Consider the following 26,250-nt stretch of genomic DNA (forward strand, 5'->3'; position numbering starts at 1 on the left):
ATGGCTTTGAATTTGGAATCAATTCTAAAGTTATTTGTGGAATGAATGACTGAATAAACTTGCAAGGAAGATTGCCACAGATGTGCTGCAAGGAGGATAATCTATCTGCAAAGCATCCAAAGTGGATTACATGCTAATCAACCCGCAGACACATTAAATCTCAACCCAGAGTGGGTTTGGTTTTGTTAAATGCATTGTACATTTCAATAGTTTTAACATTATGCCTACTATAAAGAAACAGGAAATATTTGGTGTAAAAGATTCAGGATCTCACACTGATTCTCTATTCCCAAAACATCTGGGTACTCTCAGTTGGCAATTATACACACTATATACATGATGGTCCTTAGGGATCATCCTGTTTTTCTGCCATAAGTTACTAAACCACATTAAAACCACACCAGTCAATCCATCAGAAAGTATTGGTCAAGCTCCTACTACATGCCATTCATCATGCAAGGTGCTAAGTATACAAAGATTAAAATTATAGTCCTCCCCCTCAAGAAACTTACATCTTATTAAAAGAGAAAACATGCACACATATGTGGATATACCAAACAGATATTAGACAAATGCAAGGTAATTTCAGGAAGTCATTAGAAGTTGGAAAAACAAAAATTGGCTCAAATAGAAGATGGCATTTCAGCTGAGCTTTGATTGAAACGACATTTTTTGATTTGTCTGCTTTGTATAACACAGGATCTCAAGCTGATTTCTCAAACCACTCACTGGTACTGACAAGCTGGGTCCCCAGAAGTTGGTACATCTCACCTCAGAGTTCTATGGTGTTGGAAGGGTCTTTCTAATACATAATCATGAAATCCCCATTGAAGTATTTCCCCCTATGATTATCAAGTGACATCAATTAGTCAGCCAGGCTTCATTAGTTTCTACAAATAAGCATTTACTAAGGTAGCATAGTTGGTAGAAGGTAGGCTAGGTGGCACAGTAGATACAGAACTGGGCTAGAGTCAGGAGACTTCATTTTTATGAGTTCAAATCTGGCCTCAGACAATTACTAGCCATATGACCCTGGGCAAATCACTTAACCCTTTTTGTCTCAGTTTCATCATCTGTAAAATGAGCTAGAAAAGGAAATGGTGAACCACTCTAGTAACTTTTCCAAGTAAACCCCAAATGGGGTCACAAAGAATCAGACACAACTGAAATGACTAACAGCAAATATTTTGTAGAAACCTCTGCCCCTGAAAGTGTGACATACTCTCCCATAAGTACATACAGAGTCCAGGCAGAAATGAGCTCAGTCTTAGAGCACCTATAACAAAGGCATAGCACAGCTCCTACAGGTTCTTTTGCTGGAGTTTTCAAAATGTTCTTCCCTGGTGTGGTATTGTTTTTCTCCCTTGAATCTGCCTTTCCTCGTTACACTAGTCTATCCTTGGATCCTAATGCAGATACTAACACCAACTTCCATTGTCCTCTGGGATATTCCCAGAACACTGATGAAAAAGATCCAAATCCTCTGGTCCTCTGAAGTACACAATTTCTTCCTATAGTCAAGGGCAGCAGAGGAGACTGAGAACAAGGCCAATCCCCACCCTTAAGCAATTCCTTCTCCTGTCTTGCCTGCAATGGTTCTCTCCTAGTTCACCACTTGCTTCAATCCAATTCCAAACCAAGTTACTAGTTTTATACAAGGCCCCTACAGTGTGACTAAGTCCTTAAAGTAGCATCAAGAGCGTTCTACTTGTGTTTAGTTGAAATATCCAGGCGTTGTTCATATCCACCTCCCACCTAATTTATAGATTTCAATGAGATGTGTTCTCAACTGATAAAGGTAACAGGTTCAAAATATTACTTAAACTCTCCCCTTTACAATCATGGAGTTTCCTGCTAAATCTATTATGTACTGAGAATCTAAGAAAAGAAACTGTTTACTTTAAACTTAGTTTTGAAAATTATTTTGTTCTTAAGGGTCAGTTTAAAAAAGGGAAAGATGAAGTATTTTCTAAGGAATTCATTCATTCAGCAATTATTTTTTAAGATCTTACTATGTCCGATGCAATGAAAGAGATGTGAAGATAAACAAGGTATAATATTTACCCTCAAGAAGCTTAAAATCTTGTATGGCGTGATATGACTAGCAAATACATAATTATGATAGAAAACAAGTGTTTAAGACAAGTAGAAAGGACTTTATAATCAGATGAACGGGCTCAAAAGAAGGTCCCATAAATAAAGAAGCATTTAGGTTAGGCGTTGAAGAGTAGATTATCTGCAGGGAAAGATAAAAATAGTTACCATTTATGTAGCACACAACAGCACCTTGCATACTAATGTATCTCAGCTGTATCTTCATAATAGTCTCATGAGGCAGCTATACGTATCATTATGCCCATTTTTACATGGGAGAAAACCCACTCAGTAAGGCTATGTTCACTTGCCCATGGTCACAAATCTAGTAAGTGCCAGAAGCAGGATTCGAATCGTCATTCTCACAAAGCCCAGTTACCACTAAATCTCTCTATGGATAGAAGGAGGCATTCCAAGAACAGCTAGATGCACGAAAAAATCTCCAAGGAGGGAAAACTCAGAGAATATTTCAAGAATAGGTCAGGATAGCTAAAACACAAAGTACATAATGATGTATAATATAAATTACAGAGGAAGGGTAATTATGGATGACCTTGAATACCAGGTTAAAGATTTTGGTTTGTATTTATTTGGAATTTGTGTGTTTTTTTTAATTTACTGCTATTTTATTTATCTGATTTTATTTGTTTGGTTTTATTTGGTATTTATTCAATGGAATGCCACTGAAGGATGTTTCTTAAGGAATGCAGCATTATAATTATATCTGTGTATTAGGCAGATTAATCTTGTATATGTGGGTAGGATAGATTGAAGAGGGGAGAAAATGGAAGGAGGGGACTGTCAGGAAGTTATTGTCTCATCCTTATAACATCAAAAAATGTTGGTTGGAGGGGAAGTTAAACTGATCTTTCCAAACAGATTACTCATGGATTTGCTAAGGTCTTTTTAATGAACAGTATTATTTTGACTTTGCGAATCAAATAACTTTGAGTTTAATCCATCAAAGAGGTCATGAATTGATTATCATGAGAAGGGAGTAAAATATCCTTCATTATGACACTCAAAAAATATGGTATTTTTGATAGAGGATTACCAGGGCACTGATTTTCCTGTGAATTTTATAAAAGTGAGCAGATATAAGTAATGCAGTGATAGCTACATATGTTTATAAAGAAAAAAGATGCTCAGAAATCTACAGCTGGAAGGGAGGTCCTCTAGACCAACCTCCCAGTTTCATAAATAATAGCAAAACTGAGGCCCAGGAAGATTATGTGGTATGGCCAATTTCACACAAATAGTAATCCCTAGAAGTAAGATTTGCATTCAGTTCTTGAACTCCAAGGATACTACTTTTTCCACTTCACCAGGAGTACTTCAGTTTCTAAAGAATAGGATAGAAATTAGGGATGGAAAACCTGTGGCATTGAGGCCACATGTGGCCATCTAGGTCCTCAAGTGCAGCCCTTTGACTAAATTCTAACTTCATAGAACAAATATCCTTAATAAAAGAATTTGCTCTATAAAACTTAGACTGAGTCAAAAGGCCACACCCGAGGACCTAGAAGGCCATATGTGGCCTTGAAGTTGCAGGTTCCCCACCCCTGAGTAATAGCTAGAATTTATTTACTGCTCTGAAATTGCAAAGTGTATTACAAATATTATCTCATTAGATCTTCACAACAACCCTATGAGGTAGATTCCATTATTATCATCCTATTTTCCAGATGAGGAAACTGAGACAGACAGAGGTTAAGAGACTTGCATGTGGTCACATAACTACTAAGTGTCTGGGTAATTCCAGATGCAGTGTTCTAACCACTGTACAACCTAGCTGCCTCCAAGTTTAGAACTAGAAGGGAGCTTAGAAGACATCAGGTTTAACTATCTCATTTTACAGATGAGGAAACTGAGACTTGGAGAGGTAAAGTTATTTCCCAAGGTCATCCCTAGTCAGTTTCTGAGGCAAACTTTGAAACTAGACTTCACTGACTTCAAATACAGTGCCTTATCTAATCCAAAATGCTTTCTAACACACATCTTTCCACTAAAATGAAAATCCCCCTCCACCACCAATCCCCAGCAGACTAAATTTTAACAAAATTAGGACAGTGAATGACATCTCCAAGAAACAGATTTCTATATATAGAATATATCCTTCAGTCATCAAGTAACATCTAAGTTCAGGCAGTATATATATACTTACTTTTTCAGTTTCTCTCGAATGTTTGGATCTTTAATTTCATTATGGAGGTCCTCAAAGTTCTCAACAGATGTTAAGTTACAGAAAACCCTGAAGTCAGTATATGGTGGGATTCCATGGTCACGCCCCCTTTGGATGTTGGTGGCAGCTAAATCCAAAGCCACAGAATGTGCCATAGAAAACAGCTTCTCTGTTAGCTCCAGACTGAGAAGCTGAGAAGGCACCCGTAATTTTCCAGCAGCACCAAAGAGACCGCGGAGGAGTGGATCAATGCCACCCTCCTGAACTATCCTGAAGGGTGAGAAGAAGGCCTTGTGGAGAGGAAGATGGCCTTCAGGGATTTCACCAAAGGTGTCATTCAAACGATAAAGAATGGGATTGATCAACGTGTGGCCAAATCTGAACGCTGCAGTGGCAAAAGAATTAATAATTCCTGAATTCACATTGGGGTTGTACCCCCTGTAATGACCTAGCATCTTCATACCGTGATCCCCAAGAATCTTGGGCAGCCAGTGACTATATGTGATATGTTGCATCTGTGCACCAACAATTTTCCTGGCTTCATTATAAATTGTATCCCCGTCCCAGTGTGGGTTCAGTGTAAACAATTCTGTGGCTATCCGATTGTGTTCTCGGAACCACAAAGTATGCATGGCTGTCAAAGCAAGCTGCTCATTGGCTCTGTGATCCCCGGCAAGGAAACATGGAATCAGACTTTCATTTTCATCCCGTGTACATTCAGTTGGTGGGCCTGTGGAAAATGGCAGTAAGTGTTTTTCAGAAGTGGGGATAGGTAGCCCTTTCTTAAGCAGACCTCTCTGACCTGTATGATCTCTAAGTTCTTCTGATTCCCGGTCAGAACTTCCATAAACATTAGAAGCATCAATGTAGGCTGTTAATTGATTAATTTGTTCTCTTGCATAAACTGAGCTCATCATCAAGGAGGTCATACCACTGCCACAAACAGGGCTGGAACGGACAAAGAACATACATCGTGAATTTGCCAACCGAGCATCATTCTGAGGGACAAGGATGGGGAAGCAAGGAGGGTCATTAGTACACACAGAGCTACATGACTGACCATCAGAAAAACGAGACATACTCAATGCAGGTACCGTTTGGTCTAAGTCATGGTCTAAAAATTGGCCCCATTGCATCAACATGTGAGTGTATCGATCATCAGGGGTAATGGTTGCTGTCCCAACCATTTTTGTGGAGACAATCCTGGGTAGTGGTAGTGGATACTTATTGGAAACCGAGTTTGGGCTAACGCCCCGAGGCAAATTGAAGCCATTTTCATATACAGGTTTTAGAATTCGTTCAAAAGCAGTCATAGAAGCCCCCCACATTGGGTTCTGTAAGTTGTTACATGTGCCATCATGGGTTCTATACTTTTGATGGAAACAAATATCAGAGCAATTTGGAGAGCGTCTGTGGGCTGTACATCCAGAGAGGTTGGCAATGAGGCTGAGGTAGTGTGGAGACACCAAGTCATTGTAACGAAATTCTGAAATATAGAACAATGGAAAAATATTAAAGTAGCTCAAAAATCCAACTTGAAAGATAATTTATCAAATGTTGAAAATGTATAATAGTGTGGGAATATTGGAAATACATAATCCAGTGTGCATTGACTGAGGATGTTACACAAAGCTTGCATAGTTGTGGCTATTTTTATTGTATTAATTCACTCCTATATTCATTTATTTATTTTGTGAAGCAATCAGGTTAAGTGACTTGCCCGGGGTCATGTAGCTAGTAAGTGTTAAGTGTCTGAGGCCAGACTTGAACCTAGGTCTCCCTACTCCAGCCTGGTGCTCTATCCACTATGCCACCTAGCTGCCCTAGCTGTGGTTATTTTTAAATGAGAAAAAGAAAAAAACCCTAAGCAAAGAAGTATGTGGGGGGTGTGGGGGGGTGTGGGTGTATTGAAAGGACCACATTTGTCCTCTGCCCCTTAAAAAGAATGCCTTAAATAATGATCTTGTATTTGCTAACACATTGTTTCACTTCCTATCTTCTATGAAAGCATTTCAGTGAAAGTTCTAAGAGCAAAATCAAAGGGTATTTCAGATTTTCACAAAGGTAACAAAATAATACAAGGGAATTTAAACAGCTAAATAATACAGGTTAGAAGTTAAAATGCCATATACTCAAAAATCAAAAGTTAACTCATATAGTAAAACAATGCAAAACCCAAATATACAAAAATTTGTAGGTATAAAAACTAGAATTATCAAATAATAATGAAATGTGATAAGTAAAGAACACAAACATATGGTGCTAGATATATATAGATATAGATATACACATATATATGAATAATCCATTTATTAGTGAGTAGATAAGTAGAATTTATCATGTCTTCAACATTCCATTCATGAACTCTTTAAGAGGCTTTTCCTGATTACCCCAATTGTTTGAATCCCTCTGAAATAGCTCCATTTATTTTGTATGTAGCCTATCTTTTCATATCTATGTATCTTCTGCCCTGAAGGTTAAAGGCTGTCTCATTTTTTGTTTCTGAATTATTGGTGCCTAACAGTCCCTGATACTTACTAAGAACTTCAGAAACGCTTGTTGATTTATTTGACTTATTAATTTACTGATATTCATAGAAATGATGGAAACACAATTTGAAAAATATATTCTTATTTATATACATGTATACTTAAACACACATCATTACAAAAACTTTAAGGAAACCGGAAAAATAACAGGAAGCTCTAGGGCATAATTCCAAAGAGATCTACTGAACATGGCTTAAATAAGTAAAACTTAGAAGATAAATATCTGGGGCTAGGGGCAGCTAGGTGGTGCAGTGGATGGATTGCCAGGCCTAGGGTCATCTCAATCAACTCTGGCCTCAGACTTACTAGTTACATGACTCTGGGCAAATCATTTAACTCTTTTGCCTCAGTTTCCTCATCTATAAATGATCTGGAGAAGGAAATGGCAAAGCACTCTGGTATCTTTGCCAAGAAAAAAACCCAGATAGGGTCATGAAGAGTCAGACATGACTAAAAAATAACTGAATAACAAACTAAGACTATAAAACACCAAGCAAAAACTGAAAGCTAAGGATATAATAAAACATAGGATATTCCCTGGAAATAAAAATTCAACTCATTGGTAAATACAAAGTTAACCAAGTGACACATAACAGAAAGTTTATAGTTTTACATATTCATATTGCTGTTTGTAAAAGAAGACCGGGAACATTACCTGTAATGTCTTGACTCATACATGTATTGGATTTGAGTCAGACAGAATTTCACAAAATCATCTGCCTCACTGTCTTCCGAGTCACTGAAGTCCAATGGAAGGACAAAAGTCAATGACTGGCACTGGCCCATGATGCAGTGGATGACCTGGGTGTGTGTCTTCAATGTCTGGCCAAGCTCTAAGCAATCCACAGCACCTACCTCAGCCCCCTTCATGACAACTGCAACAAACAGTTTTCATCTGCCCATTCTGCTGAGGGAAGCCATATGCGGGGGGTAGACATCGCCCTCACTTGCCCTCAACTTAGCCTGTCTGCTAAGGCAGGTTTAGCAGGTGTGGCTGCTGTGCATGACATAGCTTTTAGGAGGCACAAGTGAGAGTTGGGGTATGTTCAGGAGACCAGCACCTCTGCTGCGGGGGCTTGCCAAGCCATTTTCAGGGCTGCTTTTCCACCTTTAGTGTCCACTTTTCATGTCAACTCTCACCTGCGGCTACAACAAATTAATGTATCATCAATACGAGTGCTCACTCTAGTGGTGGAGAGCCATGCCTTCTTATTCCCATTCACACACACACACATACACACACACACACACATGCGTGCATCCACCCACCCAAATTTCTATATAGGTATGTGTATGTATATGTTTATATCTATACATACATATTCCTATTTCCATGCAAATATACATATATTCTAATATATACATGTGTACATGTATGAAAATGGAGAAGAATCACATAGGACAAGAAGGCATGAATTTCCCCCAGTGGAGTGAGTATATATACATATGCATATATGTACACATACATTTATATATTTGTCTATGTGTCTTCTACTCAGTCTCTTGTCATTGGCTGCCTCTCATTCTAGCTGTGTCACTGACTCACCTCTTCCCATCATACATCTCCCTCATGATTTCCTTGATGCCCCTACTCTTAGGCAATCTGTCAACAGTAATCTGCACAGCCTATTCCTGCCCTTTCTACCCTTCTTCATTTGTGTTCTGAATGACTCAACATTTCTACTCTTTTCAAAGCCATGGTATTCAATGACTCACAATCACACTGAATCAAAGGAAGACGACTGACACTGTTAAGGAGGCTTTTTGTTTTAGGGAGAAGCACAAGGTCATTAGAAGCACAACACAATTTCCCCATAGCAATCCAAGCCGTTCTCCTGTGGAAGTCTGAGTCAAACTCAGGAAGGGTCAGTCCTTTGTCTCACTTTGTTCTTGTTTCCTAGCACCTAAAACATGAGAGACATTTAGCGAATACTTGTTGATTTTTCTAGTTACTGATAGGCCTGCTCTGTAGATTTCACTCAACTTCACATCACAAACTAGATAACTGCACAACAGGCATTCTTCAGCTATATGGCTTTCCTGAGGGTAGGGTGAAGATGATCTCAAGTCAGTGAAGTGGATGAGTGTGCATCACAACCTTCTGAGGGCAAATTGTAGCCACAAGGCTTTTATATCCAAGGAAATTTTAGGATACATAAAAGTATATATAATTATTTTAGGATACATATAAAATACATTTAATTATGTTAGAAAGATATGGGTAAATACATATAAATGTGTATACACACATGTTTGTGTATATGTATACATATATCACATATATACATATATCATATATATGTATACAAACATGCACACACACACCCCTACAGAAGCATGATTTAATGGAAAGGGTTCAGTATGATAAGTGAGGAAAGTGATAGAACAAGCATTTTTTATTATTAGTTATTATTATCACTACTCTGTTTAGAACTTTATAAATACTAGCTCATGTGATCCTGACAACAACCCTGGGAGGTCGGTGATATTATCCCCATTTTATAGTTGAGAAAACTGAAACAAAACTTAAGTGACTTCCCAAGATCATGCAGCTAAGACATGTCTGAGGTTAAATTTGAACTCAGGTCTTCCTGACTCCAGGAAGCTCTACCTGCTGAAGCACACAGCTGCTTCTAATGAGTGAGGAGACAGATTTGAATATAGGTTGAACTCAGGTCTTCCTGACTCCAGGAAGCTCTACCTGCTGAAGCACACAGCTGCTTCTAATGAGTGAGGAGACAGATTTGAATATAGGTCTTCACATGTATTAGCTCTGTGATGACAGACAAATACTTAAGTTCTCTGAGTCTATAAAACTGAAATAATGAGACTAGCCCCAGATGTCTCTTCCGAATAAAAACGTTGACAATGAAGTCAAGCTCCTGGGTACATTTCATTGAGCCAAGGAGAGGTAAGGTTGTGATAGTTTATAGGAAAATCATACAAGAGAGGTGAATGAATTCATATTCACTGGCAACAGAATTCATCATTAAAAGGAGAGGGCTGGGTTCAAATTCAATTCAACAAACATTTACTGATCCCACACTCTGTAAAAGGCTCAGGGTTAGTGTCTAGGTATAAAAAGATAGAAAAAACATAGACCCTATCTTCACGGAGCTGACGTTCTATTGGCTGCTACAGCACATGAACCAAGAAGTAAGGGCAAAATCATTTCATGAAGGAAGAGCAAGGATAAGTGGGAATAACAGGAAATGCTATACTTAGGAGATGTTATGTGAACTGAGCCTGGAAAAAGGCTAGAGCTTCTAACATACAACGAGGAGGAAGAAGAGTGTTTTGGGGATGATGAGTAGCCTATGCAAAGACACAGAGATGGAAGTTAGTATGCTAATTGGCTCAGTTATAACCGTGTTTGTCCTTCATTGCCAAAAAAGACTATGTCATGAGAGAAACGGTGACATGACTTGCACTTGACTTTGTTTTCAGTGAGGGAGGGCTGTGCAGGTCGCCAGCCTCACTTCCCCTCCAGGGCCATCTGAATCCAGCGACCACTGGAGATGACACAGGATGATTTGGGAGACCTTGGGGCCTTTAGGTCTTTGAAGGTACACACTTAGAGTGGTTGCAAGAAGGAGGGAAGGGAATAGAAATATGAATTGTCTTGTAAGATACATGGGAACCATGTAGTGGAAGACTTTGAATGCCTGGTTGACCAGGTTGCATTTAACCCAATGCAATGGTTCTTAAACTTCTCGGTCTCATGACTTCCTTTATACTCTTAAAAAATTAATGAAGACCCCCAAAGAGCTTTTGTTTATGAGGATCACATCAACTGATATTTACAATATTAGAAAGATCCTTAGTATTATTATGAATATAATTTTGACTTGAAAGACATGGCTTCTCCCTATCAACCCCCTTGTCACAGTCTTTTTTCTGCAGCACACTTTGAGAACATCTTACCTGGAGACAATGAAAAGTGGCCAAAGATTTCTGAATAGGGAAGGGACATATTCAGATCTATTCTTTGGGCATACTGAATTGATAGTTGTGCGGAGGATTGCTGAGAGAGAAAAAAGACTAGAAACAGGGAAACATAGTAACAGACTACAACAATAGTCCAGGATAGAGAAAATGATGGCCAGAGTTATCCTATGAGTATGTGAATACAAAGATTTAACAATACTCTTTGGGGAAAGTTGTTGAGATTTGATGATTGATGGGATATGGGGATGGGAGAGGGATTAGGGAAAGACTTAAGGATGAGAGTCCATTTTAGTACCTAAGAGACCAGAAAGACCGTAATACAGTCCCCAGAAATCAGGAATTTTGCAGAATGGGTGTTTTGCAGAGGACAGATGTTTGTGGAGGAATAATGAAATCATTATATTAATTAATCAACATGCATTTAAGGCTATATATGTGCAAAGCCCTGGGCTAAGCCTTGGACAGGCAAAAAATTTCCTGTCGTTAAGGAACACATGTTCTACAGGGGAGACAATATGCTAATAATACGTACATGCAGAATAAAAAGAGAGTAGATAGAAGGATCCAGAGGAAAAGGTACTAGGAGCTGGGGTGAATGGGGAAGTGCTCTGGCAGACAGTGAGATTTGAAAGAAACTAGAGAAACTAAGGAGTGCGAAAAATAAAGAAAAATATTGCCCCACGCAAAGACATGATTTGGTGAAAGCAAAAGCATTCTCTGAAATGTTAGTCAGTCAGTAACATTTATTAAGAATCTACTATGTGCCAGGCACTGTGCTAAGCACCAGAGACACAAAGCAAGTTACGTGCTCTTGAACTCACAGCTTAATGAAGGAGACAACCGGGCAAACAACTACATACAAAAAAAGGCAATGCCCAGGACATATAGGAAATAATTAACATAGGGAAGACACTAAAATTAAGATGGATTGCAAAAGGCTTCTTGTAGGAGGTGAGATTTCTAGCTAGGACGTGAAGGAAGCCAGAGAAGCCAGAAATGAGGAAGGGGTCAACCAGTCAGGAGATGGAGCATTTTATTAGATGAATAGCAAAGAGATCAGTGTCCTTGGATCAAAGAGTATGGGGTAGAGGATATAAGGTGACTGGAGGAGTGTGGCTACACTGGGTTATTAATGGCACAGGACCAAGTTCTCACTTTTACCTGCCCGAGACTGTCCACGTGAAAACTGAGCTTACACCCCCAACAGGTTATAAAGGACTTTGAATGTTAAACAGAGGATTTTGTATTTAGTACCAGAGATGATATGGAGCAGCTATATTTTGTTGAGCAGGAGAGTGACATGGTCCAACTTGTACTTTCAGAAAGTGACTTTGGCAGTTTAATGGAGGATGGGGCAGATGGGTGGACTTGAGGTAGTGCAATGAGCTAGGAAGCTATTTCAATAGACCACAGAAGAGGTGAAGGGCTCTGTTAGAGTGGTGGCTATGCAAGTAAAGAAAAGGGAGTATAATCAGAAATGTTTTAAAGGTAGAAACAACAGGATTTGACAATGGATTGGAGACGTGGGTAAGGAAGAATGAAGAATTAAGAATGACATAGTAGATGCAAGCCTGAGTGATGGTCAGAATGGTGGTCCTTTGACAGTATAATATAGTAGAAAAGTTACCCAAAAGATATGGAGTAGAATCACCATTATTAATGACATTAATATGGTTTGGGAAATGGAAATAATATTTTCAGATTATATATACATATATAGCTTATTGATATAGAATATGACTATATTTTACTATCTACTTCTCTATTTCCTTTAAAATAAGCACAAAACACTCCAAAATGTTTTATTCCCCTCCAAAGTACTTAAGGACCTACTATAAAGACACATGATGAATTACACATGCAACAAATAAATCAGAAAAAGTTAAATGCTATTTGAGTATTTTACTGTTGAAAGATAATCTAATAAGCTTCATGGGTTCCATTATAATTCATTAATAACTCATCTCCTTTCACATTGGAGTAAAGAGAGTCTTCATTGTAATTCAGGCTGTTTCTACTACATGAGCACTCCTGGAGACTGGAGCTGAAAATATTTTTCTTTGTTTCTCAATCAGTGCACATCCACAAAGAAGGAAATGTGCACTTTGAATGTAGTACTGCAGAGCCAAGAAACACCATATGGGGGGTTTGGGGGGTGGAATGGAGTGAGTACTAAAAGGAAACAATTTGACTATGGTTATAAGGCTTCTCCTTTCTAGAGCTGTTGAGATATCAATATCAAGGAAAGAACAGATAAATGAATACTAAGCAAGCTTAGGAACTAATAGAAATTGGGTTAGTTATTTTTTTAAAAAGGCATTATTCTCAGTCTTCCTTAATCTCTGTGCCTTCCTTTTGAGACTACCTTCCATTCTTACTGTAACATATCTTTCTTTCACAAAGATTAACAATAACACATTAATGATGATAGGTAGCATTTATACCATGTTTTAAGGTGTGAAGTATGCTGTGCAATTTCCCATTTTATCTTTACAACAAACCTTTGAGGTAGATGTCAATATTATTCCCATTTTACAGATGAGGAAACTGGGGTTGAAAGAGGTTAAGTGACTTACTCAGAGTCATACAGTTAGTATCTGAGGTGACTTCAAGGCCAGATCTCTTCCTAACTGTGCCACCTCCCTGCTGTCTGCAGGTTATTAGACTGTGAGCTCCTTGACAGCAGGAACTGTATTGTTGAATTTTTTGTGTCCTTAGGGATTAGCACAATGCCTGGCATATAGAGTGGCTTAATAAATGATAGTGATTACTTGATTGGACGAATGTCAGCAGAGATTAAAATATAGATTTCTGGCAAGATATTCCCACAAATCCTACTTCAAAGTACCATCATGGTGCTGAAATGGTCCTCTGTTTTTGAAAGATACACAGTAAAGGGCAGCCTCTGGGCAGGTCTCATAAAGATGGGGAGACTTTGAGTTTCTGTAACACTGTAAGCTGGTTATCCAAGGGTCTACCTAGCTAAATTCAGAGACATTCATCCAATAAGGTAGACCATCAGAGAATGAGTATTAATTACTGTTCTTGTGTCACAGCACCTCAAGAAGACTGTATACCAACGTACAGAGTTACGGGAATCTAAGAAAGGCCTGTACGATATCAAGAAATCAGGACAGGACTAGGCAGAAAGGTTGATTAGGATGCCTTCAATCTTCAATGTCTCTGACTCTGAAAATTAATAATTATCATCAGAACTCAGGCATAGAGTCAAGGTTAAGGATCAACTTAGGAAAACCAAAGAATTATGTTTGGTCCCACAAAGAGACAAGGAGTGTAAAACCAATGGACAGGTTGAAACCTCATATAATTACTAGGCTTTATTAATTATGTTCATAATATATATCAAAACCTCAAATTACTCCTCTCCTTTTGTTCATGTACCCTTCTAAAACTAAGTCTCAAGGATTTCTATCCATCCTGGGATTACTAATTATAAAGTACTCAAAGTTAGATATTTTTATATCTAATTTATTTTATCAATTAATTTTATTAATTATTATTATTTATTTTATTAGTTAATTTAAATTATTTTGGTCACACATGATGCACAAGTCCATGTTCAAACACCTAAATTACTTTCATGATGATTGTCTCATATTTTAAAATTATGCCATAAAGTGGGAAATAAGATGTATAGACAATGGGGTGTACAAATCTATTTTGCCCTACAGGAAAACAGAGGGGAGGGGGATAGAAGAAGGGGGATAAAAGAAGGGAGGACAGACTGGAAGAAGGGGTGAACGGGGTGCATGTTGTTCTGGGGTGGGGGTGAGGAGAGAATTCTGAATTCAGTTTCTTGAGGAAGTACATATTGAGAACTGACAAATAAATAAATTATATATTTTTAAGCATTCAAAAAAAGAACTACTGAAAAAAATAAAATAAAATTGTGCCATAACAGTCTTCAAATCCATGCCTCTATCCCAGGCATTTTGGGATATCTTGCCATCCATCCTATGCCATTATGTACACTCCTCCTCACAAAACTCCCCAATAGCTACAATCCATTCCATTTCTGAATCACATAACACTTATTTTCTCTGCAACCAAGCTTCTTCAAGCAGCTCAATAAAGATGGGTATTCTTTCTACCAACCCACACTAAAAACCCTCCATGTCTTGGTAGATCATTTTATGACTTGCTATATTCACTACTTATTGGATGACTTTATGGTGAGGAACTCTGCCAACCTACCTAGGATCTATCACTAGGCCTGCCTTTACTCAAAGTTTTTCCAAGTGAATGTAATGTGCTGGCACAGCCTTCAGGAATTCAAGGTCATTTTCATGTTAGGATAAGGTCTCAAAGAGGTCTTAAATAGAGGTTGTTGCAACCACCGTGCCTTAAAACTATTCCAAAGAAATCTTAATTTGATAAATTTTAGGGAAACAAATTAAAAAACCAAAACCAAGAGGAATTCCTTTTACTGCTGGGGAGAAGCTGCATTGTTTTGCTTTGTTTTGTTTTGATTTTGGTTTCAGTACACACTGGAACACGTGAAAAAGATGTTTTGGTCTACCTCCCGGTTTATTTCCCCAAAGGAAGTAACTCAAGAAGGTGGGGGAAACAGGTCATGGGAGTTACCGTTACAGCAATATCAAAAGCAGCATGTTCTTGACAATAAGAAGAGGTCACCTTTACAAACACATTATTTTCTTTCAAAGAAAAAAGGTAAAATGCCTGAGAAACTTCAGTGACATCTTCACCATGGCATTTACTAAGTAGACTTCTGACGTTTTATAAAAATAATGGCTGTGAAAACCCATAAAGGAAGGAAATAGGGAAAGTACATATCATGGGGAAGGATATGACGGAAGACTCAGTAAGCAATTTGTATTATTACAGTAGTAAACAAGGGAAATAACAGCCTGAGAATAAAGTACCTGAAAATAAAGTAGTAGGAAGGAATCAACCTCTTTTTGATCTTAGGAATAGAAGGTGTAGTATATGGGTCATTCAGACTTAGTCAGGACCCAGCTAATATTAACAATAGCATACTGATTAATCCTTTGATTAAATACTTTATTATTTCATCTTTCTTAGCTTCCATAAACACCTGCACTTCAGTGGTTGGTTTAAAAAAAAAGTCTCTAAAGCATGCTGGTGTTTTAAAGCGGAAAAATTCATTGCTATTTTAGTTTATGACAACAATCTGAAACACATTTCAAAATGAACACTTATAGATCCTAACCTTGGTCCTCTAAATCAACAGTGAGCCCTTGCTTCACGTTCTCCTGGATCAGCTGAAGCGTATGCTCAAAAATCTCCCCTGCTCTTGCAGTCTCAACGGTGAAGGGGTCCCGTGGATAACGGAACTGAGCCAGCAGGTCACTAGGAGTTCGAGGTCTTCTGCAGATGACAAAAGCATTGCTATTTATGAAGTACATTGCAGAAACACTCTGAATGATGCTTCAGAGATCTAGAAAAAAACACATCAATCCATGAATCGACCTAATGAACATATCTCCTTTTATATTTTAAAGTCAATGAATTGGCTTGAGGAAACATAAAGAACAGATTTAGTAGTCTTCTAATGGAGAGACAATCCATATTTCCTCCTCTTAGTTAATACTAAATTAGTAATGGAGCACTGAATTATCTTCAGAAAGACAATCTTTTGGAAGAGTCATTTAGAATTCTTAGTCACTGAATATCTATTATTATTATATATCTATTACCTATTGAATATATACAATGAATATCTATTGGAAGTTACTGGAATGAAAGGTTCTGGAGATTGTCTATTAAGTAAGAAACATTTGTTTTTAGAGAAAACAAAAAGTTTCACTGAAATCCAATTCAACTCAGAAAGTCTATACGCACTAATGAAACTCAAAACCCATTCACCCTTGACTAGATGGTTTAATGAGTTCATGTAAATGATATATATGTGTGCATATGTGTACATATACATTTATATACACATATACATACGCATATGTATCTGTACTTATAAATTTATATGGAATACAGATATCCAGATCACTGGATATCACTGTCCATATAGGAATTCATCCTTAGTTCTATATTATTCAATCAATAAATCAATATTTATTAAGTATCTACTATGTGCCAGACACTGTGCTAAATGTCAGGGATACAAAAAGAAGCAAAAGACAGTTCTGCTCTCAAGGAGCTTACAATCCAATGAGGGAGCAGTGAGCAAATAAACACATTCCAAGAAAGCTATATACAAAATAATTATATAAATAGTTAACCTAGGGAAACCACTGGAATTAAGAGACTGGGTAAGGCATCCCAAATAAAGTAGGGTTTTAGCTGAGATTTAAAGGAAGCTAGCAAATTCAGTAGTTGGAACAGAGGAGAAAGAGAGTTCCATGCATGGAGGACAGTCAGAGAGAGTGCCAAAGCTGAAAGATGGAGTGTCTCATTTGTGGAACAACCAGTACATCGGTGTCACTGAGTCAAAGACTATGTAGTAGGGAATAATATGTGTAAAAAAAATTGGAAAGGTAGGTGGGGGCTTTTGATAACCTACAGAGAGGAATATGTAGCATTTTATGAAATGTGAAGATGACACATGGATAGGATAAATGTACTGACTAAAAGAACTGGGATCCAAACAAATCTTGACAGACCAGAATGATGGACCACATGTAGGGATATAGGCAAGCTAGAGCCCATTGCAAGATGTACTATCAAGATATGTCTATATGTACACATATGCATGTATACATATATCTAATTAAAACACTTAGGCAAGTAAATGCAACTTCAGGCTGAATTAATAGAAGGAAGAGTACAATGAAGAACCAGACCTGTGATTTAATTAGAATACAGAACTCCAAGATGAGAAAAGTTAGAGCTAGGTGGGGATCATATGAAGGAAGTTTCAGAAGCGTATATTTCAGCTGGGTGTAAGGTAAAATACTCCTGTGCTTATAACTGTTTACAGAGCAAAGAGAACTTGTTCAGAAGGCAATGAGTTCCTCAATAAAATGTCAGAAACTTGAAATTGGAATAGCCAGTAGAAATGATTAAAATTATCTAAAACGTCCTCAACTTCTAATCATCCAGTCTTTAATAAAGACTTCTAACCAGACCAGTTTACAGTTAATGCTCCCAAGCCAGACTATCCCAGTTTGGGATAAACCTAGCTGTTATTGGGTTTTCCCTTACATCTGTCCTAAAACTATTTGCAATTTTCCACCACTGCCCCTGATTCTTTCATCTAAGAGCAAACAGAACAAATGTGATCATGTTTCCAGATGATAGCCTTTCAAATATTTGTGGATAATTATCTTGGCTCCTTCTCCCCAGACTTGTTTCCTCTATATTCAATATTTCTAGCTCCTTTAAATAGTTCTCATGAAGTATGCTTCTGAGGCTCCTCACCATCTTGTTTGTACTCCTTCCGATGCTTTCTAGCTTGTCAACATCCTCCCACTTGATCCATAATTCCAGCCTATCAAGATTCATTTGGATCCTGATTCTTTTAATTGGCATATTTATCTTATCCAACTCTGTAATCTTCATATTTCATAAGCATGTCATACATTACTTCATCTAAATTATCAATAAAAAATGCTGAACAGTACAGGATCAAAGACAGAACCCTAATAAATTCCATTTGATAACTTCCTCCAAGGTAACATAAATCCACTAATTAAAACCTTACTGTAAGTTTTCTCACAGTATCTGAACAAAAGAGTTTAAGTGCTACTATAGATGTACTCTTAGGCATAGTGAGTAGTGTCAGGTCTAGAGTCAGGAAGACTGATGATCTTCATGAGTTCAAATCTGGCCTTAGACATCTATTAGTTATGTAACCCTGAGCAAGTCATGTAATCCTGTTTGCCTCAGCTTTTCCATCTGTAAAATTAGCTGAAGAAGAAAACGGCAAACCATTCCAGTATCTCTGCCAAGAAAATTCCAAATGGGGTCATGAAGGAGTCAGACACAATTGAAACAACTGAACAATAACAAAGATTTATTCTTTATGGAGCATGGTTTGATTTAAATTATCCCTGAGGTAACATTCAACTTTGAAACTTTGTGATTTTCTTTTGTTCAAAGTATCATGCAAAATGGTAAGGACATACCTTCAAGGAGCCTATAATATAGCTGAGGAGATAAGGCACACACACACATATATTATAAGATAATGATACAAAACTGAATGAAATAAGTAAAGGAGAAAGATCCTAATAAAATGCTAACTTCCGTGGACGATGATATTTAAAGCTTAGGGGATCAGAGGAGGTTATGAAAGAAGACACTTGACCTATTTCAAAAGAAGGTTGATTTAGAAATTAACACAAAATATAACATTTTGATGTTTCCAAATAGAAATGTGGAAGCTGATTTCAAACAACAAAACATAGATTCCAGGTGTCATCACTAAACTCACCACAGAGACCGAGAGAAGCTACTTTCTTTATCTTCACCCTGTTTTTTATACAGAAAAATGCTTTGTGCCTTCTAGGTTATATTAATATGTAGATAGATCCTTGTTAGAAAATGACCATTTTAAAAAACCAGTATTATTAGCTCACACTGAAATAAGTAACTATTCTTACAAATTTATCAATGGTATTCTGTTTCATAATCAAACATCTTTAAAGAAAATGGCTGGCAAAGAATATAGCTTTGAGATAAAGCTATTGTCTGTTCTGTAATACTAATAATCATCTTATTCTAGAATTATTTTTTTACATGTTTTTGCTTCCTTTATTCACAAAAGATGACTGTAAAAGTCCCTTATTTATTTTAAACAGTCGGGTAATGAGCATGGGAAGAGGAAAATTATTGGCTTAAGCAGATAATCTTTTACACTTCAATATTATCAGTTAAGCAATACTGTTGGGTTCTATGCATACTAACCCCTAAAATAACTGATAACAGAGCAAAGTTTGGCCAATGGCTGCAAACATCACAAAACCCACTGAGTGGGTATCTATCATTCTTCCTACCTCTTTATAGGAGGTTTTGATTCATAAAAAGTTTTTTTGGGGAATGAGCACTGGCCAATAATGCAGTGAGTAACTTAACTTTTCTTTCAGTACCTAAACTGACAATGACTGCTTTTCCCAGATGATAGCCTGGCTTGCCAAGATTAAAGAAAACATATTTTGACAATCTCATAAGAGTATCCCTGGTTGAGATTTATGAAGCTTGCAATAGCTAAACAGAACTGAAATGAAAACAATTTTCATAAGCAAAATAAAATAAATCCTTACTGTGAAAATAGATTTCTTCTTGTGGAGTTAATTGCACTGTCAACCCTCTGGATGGCATCAAGAATGGATGATTCCACAAAGTTATCACCAGCTTGTCTACCCTGTATTGCTGTAACAACAATCCCATGATTTTAAAAAAAAAATTCAAGTTAGGAATTACATGATATAAGTGGCATTCAACTTCTTTTATATTTTAGAAGGGACAACTTCTAACAAAATGAAAACACTATAAAACCTCCAGGTGATATTTTCAATTATACAGAGAGAGCAATATTTCCCAACAGAGCTCCCATGGAAACTATCTGTTTAATTCACAGAATTAAAGTACTCCAAAAACTGGTAAAGGCATACGGACTATTTCATTTTGTAATAACGGTTCAGAAAACCCAGATGTGTAAGGATGTGGAATTGCTGTGCTGTTGGGATCTGGTTTGTATGCAGAGCACCTGAGATGATGCCTATCCACATGGAGGGGTGACGGACATTACTTCTGAGAGAACAATGTTGAATTGTAAAGGCAGTGACTTTGGGACACAGTGGAGCAAGTGTAGACATAGGTTCCTGATGACTAAACCCTGTGGTTAGGAGGAATCATTTCTGATTGGCTATGTAGCTACAACTGTCAGTATTCAATACAGCTTCTTAGTATAAGTCACCTCCTCTCTGTGGTAAAGGGAAAGGCTTTTTGCCCTCAGAGGTTCTATGGATTCCAAGAAAAAGGCTTTAGTCCTTAACTTCCACCCCCACCCCCACTCCCCGTCCTTCTAGATGAAGGAAGCAGAGTCTCTGACCTTGGGAATTTTGAATGGTTTGGAGAGAGAGTAATAGGAATCTGAAAATAAGAGTCTAGACTGGGTCTTTGTAGACAGTATAAAATCAATGCCCTATGGAGCAAGGAGTGACCTTTGATAGAAACCTTTGGGACTCTAGCCTAGAAAGTGGTTCAAAACCAGGTATTTCAAAGGAAGAAGATTCTACACACCGTGTCCCAATAGCAAGTTCTAAAAATAGAAGAGGACTGTGTCTTTCATTCCTGTTACTTCAACTGTAGAGACTCCTAGACTACAGATACAACCCTGAGAATATGATATCAATATCTGGGCCCTCCACCAATTAAGGGTTAGGTGGGAAAGTTTATTGTTCTGAAGATCACGATCAGCACATCCCACATAGTAACACAAGTTTAAGGAAGGATTTGGAATACACTGAGAGGGAAAACAATCAAAGAACTTGTGAATAGAACACAGGACCTAAAATCTGGGGGCACTTAGAAATGGCTTTCTCTTCCCAGATGCCTTGAGGCTGCAGAGTCTATGATCAAGACACATTCTCAGCAGGGGGAGGTAAAGACTTTTAAAATGTCCACCAATCAGGGCTGATTTTCACTTGTCAGGGGAGTTCTCTTTCTGAAGGGATTTAAGAAATTAGGGTCTTTGGCTATCAAGAGAAATTACTGACTATCAATTTATTGATTGTAGGCTAGCCTAATTAATAAATTGATTATTAATTACCCCCCAAAATGAAAATAAAATCTGAGAGCCTGGATTCAAATTTTGACCTTGTTATATATTACCTTTATGATCTTAGGCAAGTCACTTTAATCTCTCTGGGGTTCAGTTTCCCCATCTGTGAAATGACAGGTCTGGACTAAATCAAGAATCAGCAAACAGCTAAGAATGGTTTGTTTTTCATATTTTTAAATACAATAAAATTTTATTTTAAAATGTTTAAAAAACATAAAATAAAACTTCATTTAATAATGTAGAAAATATTCTTAGCTCCGGGAACTATGGAATATGTGCTGATGCTTAGAGCAGATGATCTCTAAGGTCTCTACCAACTCTAAATCCCTCATCCAATGATAAGCCAAGAAGCCTGCATCATGATATACACTGTAAGCTCCTTGAAACCAGGCACTCTTTCTCTTTATTTTTATTTATATAAACAGCTCTTAGCATAGTTCCTGCTACACAGCAGGTACTTAATAAAAGTTTCTTTATTGCCAGCTACCAAACATGATTTACAAGTAAAAGATGGAATAAAGAACCTAATCAGGGATGCAATTTGAAGATTAGGGTGAAGAAAACAGCTGTGTTATGAGTGTTATGAAAAGGAGACATCTGATAGACAGTAAGAAAGATTTATTACTTCCAAGAGGAAGCTTTGTCTAGCATCTCAAACAGTGTCTATGGAGAATGTATATGTGAAAACGTGGATAAGAATTATTCAAGGGATAAGGTGCAGAGAGGTTTATATCACTGAAGGGTGTAGTTACATGGTGAAATCTATATATCCATTCATATATCCAGCAGTGCATCAAAGAATCCAAAACATGAAATTCTTTTCTCTTAAGACATCATTTACATATGGCAGCAGGAAAGTTGTTAAAGATTATAATGAAATGAAGACTAATTCCCACAGAAATGTACTGCTATGACAACATTTATTGATGTAATACAGATTTATTGAGGATTTGAGTCCTCAAATCAGATTTTGGTTTTAAAACAAAACCTAATATTTTTTTCTATTTTCACTGAGTTCAAAATGAATGAAGTAGTCAGAAACTGACAAGATACTTGCGTGCAGGGATCATATTTTTTTCTGTATTTGACATTTCCCATAAGGTCTAGCATAGAACCCTATAAAGAATATATCAATTATAAATTGAAAGAGCCATTATCTCCTCAATATCCCCTTCCCCGAGGGACATCTCTCCCTTTGACTGGAGATGGCAGAGGATATACAGTGAATAACTGTTCCTAGATCTTCTATTTAAGGAGGGCACCCAGGGCAACCATCTCGTCATTCCTCAGCTAGTGGCACTCCTGTGAACTGCATCATGCCCTCACTCCAGGTACCCTCCTCATCTTTCCACTTTCTTTTTTGACAAGCTGTCTTTCCCCACTAGATTATGAGCTCTTTGACAACACAGATTGTCTCTTATCTACCTTTTTATACCCAGTGTTCACCTCAGTGCCTGGCACATAGTAAGACATTTAATAAATGTTTATTGACTGAGTGGTTATTTAGACAAAATTAAAGTTACAATTTCCAGTTCAGTTCTCCGAAGATTCTTCAGTGGATCTGTGACCTCATCAATAGAGGTACTCACTCTGACAATGAAGAGTGAAATTCATCCATCCTCTGGAGTTGAAGGCTTCAAAAGGTTCTTATGAGGAAATAAAAGCAAACATCTAACCACAACAATCATGTAATCACATCAGATAGAAAAGGGATAAAAAGGATTATTTCCAAACAATGAAAACAGCTGAAATAACTGTACTGTACTTTTGCATTGCTTTTGCATTTTTGACAGTCTCTATTCTCTCTCTTATTTCATTCTCACAACTTCAGAGAGTAAAACCCTTTATATTTCCAATATGCAGATAAAGAAATTGAGGTTCAAAGAGATGGACTAACTTAGACATGCTCACCTAGTGACTAAGAAGGAGAACCCCAACTCCAAACCAAGTTTTTTTCACTCCAAATGAAATACTCTTTCTACCTTTCATGTAACTCTTGATGTTTATGGTTTGCGAGGATAACTGATTTTTTAAAAGAAGCAGCAGCACATAAAGCAAGAAAATAGCCATATCATAGCATTTGGCTAGGTTCTGATTAGTATGAATAATGAATCCTCTGAAATGAACATACATTATTCAAATTTTCACTAAGATTTGCACTGGTTTGGAGTCAACATCACATTTTACAAAAGTAGAACTTCATATACTATGAATTCAAATACATATTACCAATTCTAGAGATTCATTATCTGCACAATCAGGATCTAGCTCTACTCATATGCAGAAGTGAATATACTTTCAAAAGCTGATCTTAGAATGAATGATAGGAGGATATATAATAATTTAGAAATTTGAAGCATGAAATAATAGTGGTATGATATTCCTTCATGTTATCACTAGGAATTTAAAAAAAAAATAATGAATGGGAACCTAAATGAAATATGCCCTCTAGGACATTATAAAAAATCTAAAGCATTATAAAAGTCAGGCTGACACACAGTTCACCCTTAAATAATATAGGAAAAAATGTGACATCACTGGGTGAAGTACATATATTTTTAATTTATATATTTATGTGTTCAAATTTATATATTCAAATTCTATTATTTTATCTTATAAAAAGGGCAACTAAAATAGAATAAGGCTCATAGAGAACAAGATAGGAGTTTTGTAGAGAAATAAGATGAAAATTTGTGGCTGGTTTGACTTTGTCAACTGGATACCAGGGAATGCTTTTGCCTCCCTCCCCCAAGGTTAAATGACTTGCCTAGGGTGACAGAACTAGTTAATGTCAAGATCTGAGGCTGGATTTGAACTCAGCACTTCTTGACTATCCACTAAACCACCTAGCTATGTTGATACCCATGAGTTGATCACAATTTCTCAGACTAATATACTGTCAGTTTTGTTTGACCTTCAAAATGTTTATAATAATGAAATTACATAGATCTAACTGAATGGGTCATTCAATGAGAAAGATCAAAAGGTAGTGAAATCATACTTGGGGCAACTCAAGTTAGTTGGCCAGGATAAATAACTTTACTTAAATTATTGTCTTTATTTCTAAGTATTACTAAAGATAACTGGGAATTGATTTTAAGAGAATCATTCCTGCTGAATCATTTTAAATAAACTCACAATCCTTCTCCTACAATTAATTAATTGTACATGAAACATGGGGATGGAGAGGGCATGCATAAAGCCATCTTTCCTGATCCCACTGTTTCTTACCGTAGTGCTCAGGAATTTTGGAGATAAGAAGGCTCTAGACTTGGTGTTACAACTCCTGTGTTTTGAAATACCAAAGCATCCAATTACTGGTCACAGAACAGAAAGAGCCACGATTCTCTCCTTGCCTTTCTTATTGTCTTGGCCACAGGGCACATCCATACTTTTCTAGATGAACTATACCCTTGAGTACTAAAGAACTGGTTAATGGGATGACTAAGTGACTCTCAATGACATGTGAACAATCTTGGAAAACAAAGTGAGAGAGAAGGGCAAGTGCTATCCTGATTTATTGGGGTGGGGGGAATCGGGAGGTATGCAGAGAATAGATTCTCTAAACAACAGATCAGAGAGCTTGACTTGGGTTCTTAGAAAATTTCCAGAATGGATCTTTAAAGGGATTATTAGTCACATCTAGAAAAGGAAGTAGAGATTATAAAGAACCAGCATGACTTAAACAAGAACAGGCTGTGAAAAGGTAATGGCAATTCTATTCGTTGTTTTTGTCATTGTTTTTGCAATGGTTGGAGTGGAGATGTCTCTAAATTTGTGCATCTCATTTCTTTTGAGCTACTGAAAATCTGCTCTGCTCAAAGAGTACAGCATCTTCAATTTGGTAGATAGTCTAACCCCTTTTCTTTCTCTCACTTTCCTTCAGAGCCTCCCAAACACTAAGTTAGCCCTGGCAATGTGTACAATCACTTTATCATCTATGCATATATCCCTGGAAAGTATACTGCCAAGACAAATGAAGTTTTCCAAAATTTCTCCATATGCTGTAACCAATAGCATCACGTTTGAATGGTGTGGTGCTGGCTGGCAGAGAACCTCTATTTTTTTGGTGTTAACTGTTGGGCCAAAATTAGCACAGGCAGCAGAAAACTGATCCATATTTAGTTGCATCTCAGCCTCAGAGGCTGCATTGAGTGCACAATCATGATTTTTTACAGTATGTCTAAACTAGTATATAGGGGAATTCTGTGAATATAGTTGACCTAGATTTTAGCAAAGTTGTTGATAAAATGCCTCATATTTTTCTTGTGGGAAAAAATGGAGACATATGGATTTGATGATAATACAAAGATTGATTCAAACTTAAAATGGCTTGATTCAAAGAGTAGTTGTTAATGATTCCATACCCACATGGCAGGAAGTCTCCAGTGAAAAGTTCCAGGAATCTTACTTGCCACTGTAATATTTAACATTTTAATCAATGATTAAAGAACTAAATGGTATTCCAATCAAATCTGCATGGCACAAAGCTGAAAGAGATACCTAACCTACTGGATATTAGATTAAATCAAAAAAATTATCTTGATGGCTAGAGTATTGGGCTGACGTTAGCAAGAACATATTCAGTAGGAACAAATGGAAAGTCTTGCACGTGGGTACAAAATATCTATTTTAAAAGTATAAGATGGGAGATGCGTGGTTATACAGCTTCTCATACGTACATACATACTTATGTAGATATAAATATAGAGATATGTGAATTTTAGTGGACT

The 26,250-nt window shown here is 37.1% G+C and overlaps 1 protein-coding gene across 4 annotated transcripts in view; it reads right to left on the reverse strand.

Moving 5' to 3' along the window:
* The window catches only part of PXDNL (peroxidasin like), a 522,877-nt gene that overhangs the window by 71,552 nt on the left and 425,075 nt on the right, over positions 1-26,250 (reverse strand). For all 4 annotated transcript variants that reach the window (XM_072604570.1, XM_072604572.1, XM_072604573.1 and 1 more), the window contains 3 exons: positions 19,995-20,103; positions 15,986-16,143; positions 4,259-5,762 (listed from right to left, as the gene is read on the reverse strand). In XM_072604570.1, the coding sequence (XP_072460671.1) occupies positions 4,259-5,762; positions 15,986-16,143; positions 19,995-20,103 (1,771 nt within the window). The remainder of the gene's footprint in view (positions 1-4,258; positions 5,763-15,985; positions 16,144-19,994; positions 20,104-26,250) is intronic.

Source organism: Notamacropus eugenii, chromosome 4 (assembly GCF_028372415.1).
Source record: "Notamacropus eugenii isolate mMacEug1 chromosome 4, mMacEug1.pri_v2, whole genome shotgun sequence".
NCBI lineage: Eukaryota > Metazoa > Chordata > Mammalia > Diprotodontia > Macropodidae > Notamacropus > Notamacropus eugenii.